This window comes from Suillus subalutaceus (genome assembly GCF_016647625.1).
Source record: "Suillus subalutaceus strain FC151 chromosome Unknown DFJ58scaffold_618, whole genome shotgun sequence".
Classification (NCBI taxonomy): Eukaryota; Fungi; Basidiomycota; class Agaricomycetes; order Boletales; family Suillaceae; genus Suillus; species Suillus subalutaceus.
In genome coordinates, this window is record NW_024540867.1 from 1,935 (window position 1) to 8,496 (window position 6,562).

A 6,562-nucleotide genomic window follows, 5' to 3' on the forward strand; every position below is an offset into this window, starting at 1 on the left:
ACTCATATTTTCCTCCCTTCAACAATTATATCAGCTGCACCCTCAGCTGAGTTGAAGATCCTTCACCGGCCAGATGTAGACTACATAGTGTAGAACAATGCTGGCCAGGCTGCCTTGTAGTGATATATATTTACAGACTGTAGAAACCACCTGGCCGGTCTATTTCTTAGACAGTACTATCCTGGCCAAATGTAGACCACCTAGTAGATTTATGCTGGCCAGGCTGCCTTATAAGGACCTACACACCGGCCAGCCTTGCTTCTACATAGGCAGATGCAGACTGGCCGGTGCAAAGGTTCAGAGCTACAAACCGGCCAGCCTTGCCTTTACATAGGTATATACAAGCCGGCTGGTGCACTGTGTTCAAACCTACAGGCTGGCCAGCCTTGCTTCTACATAGGTAGGTGCAGACCGGCCGGTGCAAAGGTTCATTTACAGACTGTAGAAACCACCCAGCCGGTCTATTTCTTAGACAATACCATCCTGGCCAGATGTAGACTACCTAGGGTAGACTATGCTGGCCGTGCTGACTGTAAGTGATATATATTTACAGCCTGCAATATAGACTGCATAGGGTAGAGCTATGCTGGCCGGTGTAGAGACTCGCGTTTCTGTGGGCTCATATGGGCTCATTTTATGAATTCTGGCAACTGGCCTTTACTGCACGACTCGCACCATCATCCGTATGCGACTTCTATCTTGTTTCTGGTCATTCCACACACAACGCGCAGCTTTCCCACGAAACGCGCCATAGGCGGCTACTTTCCCACACAACGCGCAGCATTCCCGCGCGCGCGCTTAGCGCGTTTCTCGCGCTTAAGTGCACTCCATCGCGCATCATCCAGGAACATCCATCCATCATCCAACCAGTTCCTAGGTGTGTCCCTTTTCGTTATTAGACCATATTTAGCCTATTACACTTTGTATTTCTTATGCACCCTTACTTTACATCACTTTACCTCACTTACATACTTAGAGCGCTCCCTATTCGGCTCCGAGCCCTGGGAGAGCGCTTAGGTAGAACTTACATACTTTCATGTTCGTTTTACACCACCACTAGCTACCGACCACATCTTTCTACCACCATGTACTTGGCAGTTAGTTCCATGCAATGCATGCGTCCGTCGTCGTCTTAAGGCCCTAGCATCAGTCTAAAGCTAGTGGCAGTATCAGTATCCATCTATATCCGCGCTTTTCACCATATTATCGTCTCTCTACACTTGTGCACTGCTCGCACTACCATCCCTGTTCTTCCGCGCATTTTCGCCCTTTCGCACTTTCGCCTTCCCGCACTTCGCGCATTTTCGCGTTTCACTTTCCCGCGCGCGCCTTGAGCGCATTTCTCGCGCTTACATCGCCCTTTTGTCGCCTTTGATCAGGGTTGATCAGCATCATTTCGTGGATCCTTGCTTTCTTTGCTTCCCTTAAGGGTCGAACATAATCGCACGGCATATCAAGACCCAACATAGAGAGTGTTTGCTTGTCATCTGACTTGTGTTCACCTTTGTTGTGTTACCCCACACCGGGCTGCCTTGTAATTCAACGTAAATAGAGACAGTATACTACATCAAAGTATAAAACCACATCATTGAAAGTCTTCTCAGCATCATCAACAAATCTTCCCCACATCAAGACCTGTTGATAAGCATAGGCTTGATGACCAGGTCTAATGGCTTGGTACCCCCCCTTCTGTCCCATTCTTTCTCATGATACTTGAACCAGTTTATGGTCCAACCCATTTCATGTCTTACCAGACTCAATTCCTCTTGCCATCTACTCCATCTAGCCTTGGCCTTCAACCAGTTCACCCTGTAGACTTGATCAGAGTAAGTTTAGGGGATACCTAATTGAGATAAAATTTCCTCCCTTACATTCATCCATCCAGGCATCTTCTTGACCTCTGCTGGCATTATTCACCCTCCAAAACCAAGCGAGTTTGTCTGACCCTTGTCCAAATCTGTTTTCTTCTGTTACCTCTTTGTCTATACTGAGCTCAGTAGGCAATATCGGGCAGTAAAGACTGCCCAATGTGGTGTCGTCCATGCCTAGATGTTCCATTGCCAACCTTGCCCTCTGATAACTTCTTACACACTTGTCAATTTTGAGTTGACATCGACAAGCTTCTTGCTTTGACCTGGTGCCAGCCCATGTAGAATCAGCACTTTGAAAATACTGACGATAGATAATCGCCTTATGACCAAGGGCCATACAGAGGCTTTCTAGGCAGTCATTTGCTTGGCCCTTTCGAAGTTCCAATTCCTCAGCTTGGAGGGGGCCCAGGCCAAGAGTCAGTGCATCATTGTGGGCCACTGAAGATGGCATCCAGATACCCATCTCTTCAGCTAGGATTTCTTCATCTAAATCCTCCGAGATTTCCCCATCTGAGGACCTCTTCCCACTCATAGCCATCATTATCTGCATGGCAGAATCTAGGATCATCGGAATGTACTGTTGGGAGTCCAAGATCCATACTGGCAGTCATGGCATCAGCAGTTTCATGAAATTTAGCAATCCTAGCTGCCAATCTATGTCGCTTCTCTTCTATAGAAGCTTTCTGAGCAGGGGTTGCCATCGATGGGAAGTTGTCGAATATCTGCTCTCAATCCATCCCTGAAACAACACTGTCAAGCTGTTCCTTCCATTTGTGTCAATTACGTACTGTAAATCCTCCAGATTGATGCCAGTAATGAGCCAAGATACTGTTCCTGGTTTTCCAGTGTCGGCCTTCTCAGACTCGGTTAATTTGAGTCAGATCTCTGCCATAGTTGGGGCTAGACACAAATCCTGATTAGACGTCTATACAACATTGCAGTTGGACAGAGTTCACCCTACCTTTGTTGATCTGCAACTGATAGATGTCAAGATACTCCCCATGTTCTTCCATAGCCTTTTGCTCATTGATCTCCCATATCAAAATCTTCTCAGGGTCCAGAGACCGAGCGAGCTCATCAAAAGGGGTTTTTGTCTCGTCAACACCCTTGAGAGCTCGTTTATACTTTTTCAACAGAGTCTTCACTGGAAGCTCAAGTGTCAAACCCTGTTATCAAATCTATCAATTGAAGTGCTTACTTATTCCAACTAATTTTTTCCAGTTTGAGTCGCACATATGATCATCAAGAACTTCTTGACGGTGGGCTTGACTCATTGACCGAGCAGTTGGGGAGATCTTATTGAACGGTGCCCACAGGGTCTCCAAAATCTCCCCATCAACTTGTCCAGCCCCTTGAATGAAGTTGAGGCTGTACCTTGCAAAGCAAGCCAATTTGTGAGTGCTGAGGTGGAATTTTCCAACCGCAGGAATGATGTGCATATTTTCAGGCACAGACAAGCCTTTGCTATGGGCCACTCTCTGTAAAAAAGTAATGCTCCACTGACACCCCACATCATAGATAATGAGAGAGGAGTCTATACCAGTCGAACAATAATTCAATGCATTGCATATGAATAATCAATGTTCATGTGTCTACAAATACCGTGAGCTTTGAAACATGCTGTCTTTGAGGACATACACAGACCTTTCACCCTTCTGAAAATTGACTATGCTGTGTGGAACAAAGCATCCATGTCGGGCACAAGCAGTTGCTCCTACCCCTGTAGCTCGGAGATTGCTCCTGCTGATATTGGCCGCATTTACTGCTCGATGATTGCTACATGAAGAACGCTACATGGATTGTCAAGCAAGAAGGAAAAACTATAGACACAAGTTAACTCACCTCTTTACTTTCTACAGCCAATGATAGATGAGTCTGGTATTCTCGTTCTTTCACCATATACCCAAGCCCATCTGACAAACTAATATCCCACTGTGGCTTTTTCATGGTCATATGTTGAGCAGTAAAGTTACCGTCCACCACATATCTTTGTGAAACAAGCCAACTGTATAAACTTTGGGTAAGTATAAGGTCAAGTAATAAGGTCAAAAGATTAGACAAAAGCAAGCACCAATGATTGTCAAAGTGGACTCCAACCGGCATGGTTCTGCATGCGGTCTTTAGAGAGCTGACCGGCCAATATAATCTCTGAATACACCGGCCGGCCTAATTCTACGTTCTGTCCATACAGTGCTGGCCGGCTTGACCAGAACTCGAGCCACTTCGGCCAGAGTTCTTGTACACTGTGCAGAGCAGGGCCGGCCAGTGTCCTGCATGATTGGGAATCATGCATGGACATGACTACTAGGTATCCCCCTAAAAGATAAAGTCTGTTAGCTTAGTCCTCAGACTAGTCAACCCATACCTTGGTATCAAACCTTGGTCCAATAGTTTCAGTTTTCCCTCAGTGATTCATGAATCCACCATGTTTGAAGAAAGTCATATGTGAGATGGGAATCACATAATGACCTAGTTGATATGAGAAGCAAAATGAAGGTTAAGGTATTGCCTTTCCTTTGGCTTATTCACTTTGGCTAGAGAAACCCATAGAGAAAAGTTCAAAGCCTAACAAAAACCTATCTAAAAAGCCCGCATATTGTGTACTATTATTTGTTCCATTATTTCTGAGTTGTTTTCTCTAGTGTTTCTTTACTTTACTTTTCTATTAGGATGCTCTGACTAATCAGATGCTTCATAAAATTGTACCTACAGGGTATGATGTCATAATGATGTCATAGGACTTCACCTACACTCCTGCAGGTATTTTGGTTGAAAGATATGATATCATAGTGATGTCATAATGATGTCATGTTCCATGGAATTTGCTAGAACATTCCAATGACTCATAATGACTCATAGTGACTCATAGTGACTCAGAATGATGTCATTATCCCCACCATGAATATTCTGGAATGTTCTTTTGCACCTGCTAGAACATTCTGCTCCAGTTTTTGGAATATTCTTCTCACATTCTGAAGTCATTACATCACCTTTTTACTTACATAATATTCCCACCAAAATGTATATAAGGAGAGCCCATTCTCCCCCCCAAAAAAAATAGATCTCCCACTTGTTGCATTCAAGAACTCCCACTTGAGCAAATTGAACTCTCACCTAAGAAGCTTCAGTCTGAACAAATTGCTGCTTACAAAGCCCATTTCCTTTGTAAGAACTGTCCAGGCAAGTGCAGGGAAAGTGTTTTCCCTTGAGATTACATAAGTTTCTCGCGATAGAAACCCAGTTTTGTGAGACCAGTGTTCTCACCACGTAGTGTTTACTGACCAACACGAGCTTTGGTCACCGTTGTTATTTGTGAGACCAGCGTTCTCACCAGGTATTTGTATACTGACCAACACGAGCTTTGGTCATTGTTGTTATTTGTCATTGTTTTTTTTATTTGTCATTGTTGTTATTTGTGAGACCAGCGTTCTCACCAGGTATTTGTATATTGACCAACACGAGCTTTGGTCCACGTAGTCACATTTGAGACCAGCTTCTCAACAGTTAACCGTATATTCAGGAAACCAGTTCAAGTGTCTAGACGGTATATCCTAGACAATCCCATAGTTTCAATCAGAGATAATAAAGCTCCGGCTAAGTTAATCTACTGATTGGTTTAGCGAGCCTCCCAAGAACTCCACACGTTATCTACCACGAAAGAAGAAAAGTCGTAGACCATGTAATCGAGGACTGGCAAGAAGTCTTATCCAGTGTAATTGTGGTGTCATTACATTCTTACACGTATTTATATAAGACCCTCGGTTATTAAGACATCGGATGGATAACGAATCATAACCGGGAATGAAGTCTAAGCTAAAGCAGATCAGTAAGTGTAGCAGATCAGTAAGCATAACGGAAGTAAAGGATAACCGGTATACCGGTGTACAGGAATGCCGAAGGTCCAGACTTTTTGTCATATACCATATTCCGGGTACAGATCCGAAAATCCGGATCTCAGATCCGATCCAGATCCAATGGACATATCCGTCGTCCGGTCCACAGATCCGATCTAATCCTTGTTTCATGTCCTGTTCATATAACTCTAACTATTGTTCATCTCCTTTCGGCATTCCTGTACACTGGTATACCGGTTATCCTTTACTTCCGTTATGCTTACTGATCCGCTACACTTACTGATCTGCTTTAGCTTAGACTTCATTCCCGGTTATGATTCGTTATCCATCCGACTTACCGATATGCTGTACACATACTTTGCTTATACTTCATACATAGCCTCGCGTCCTTGCTTATTGATCATTCCGTTAGTTATCCGTAGTATATAAACCCTTGTACATGCGCTGTAGTAGATCAGTTCGAATATCATCTTGGACTGCACTCATTCTGTCTGGACTCTAAGTCCATCCGTTATCCGTCCGGACTTGAGTACAATACTCTTGTCTACTCCGAGACTTAGGATTGATTCCTATAGTCTATATATCCGTCTCTGTCTTCGGACAGTCCTCGCCCGTTAGTTTCTAGTTCGGATCCGATCCGGATTAGCCGTTACTATATACGTTTGATATCCGGAAGCCATAACGGATCCGTTACGAGACTTATCCGTCTCAATATACGCGATACTTTAGTACTCTGAAATAAGGGGCAAGACTCGGGAAAGGGGCACAGCGCACGAAGCTGAGGCTGAAGCCCTTCGGATCCGATACCACTTGAGTATGGTCTTAACAGTATATTTG

The 6,562-nt window shown here is 44.3% G+C and overlaps 1 protein-coding gene across 1 annotated transcript; it reads right to left on the minus strand.

Moving 5' to 3' along the window:
• Positions 1 to 758: 758 nt before the first annotated feature.
• On the minus strand, positions 759 to 3,974 carry DFJ58DRAFT_849975 (uncharacterized protein; the record flags this gene model as incomplete). Its single annotated transcript, XM_041393741.1, has 13 exons — positions 759 to 911; positions 969 to 1,001; positions 1,354 to 1,423; positions 1,503 to 1,562; positions 1,636 to 1,816; positions 1,872 to 1,982; positions 2,093 to 2,134; positions 2,178 to 2,471; positions 2,833 to 3,015; positions 3,070 to 3,245; positions 3,516 to 3,661; positions 3,714 to 3,876; positions 3,943 to 3,974. The coding sequence occupies 13 exons, from the start codon at positions 3,972 to 3,974 to the stop codon at positions 759 to 761; spliced, it is 1,644 nt and encodes a 547-aa protein (XP_041234772.1).
• Between the last annotated feature and the right edge of the window lie 2,588 nt (positions 3,975 to 6,562).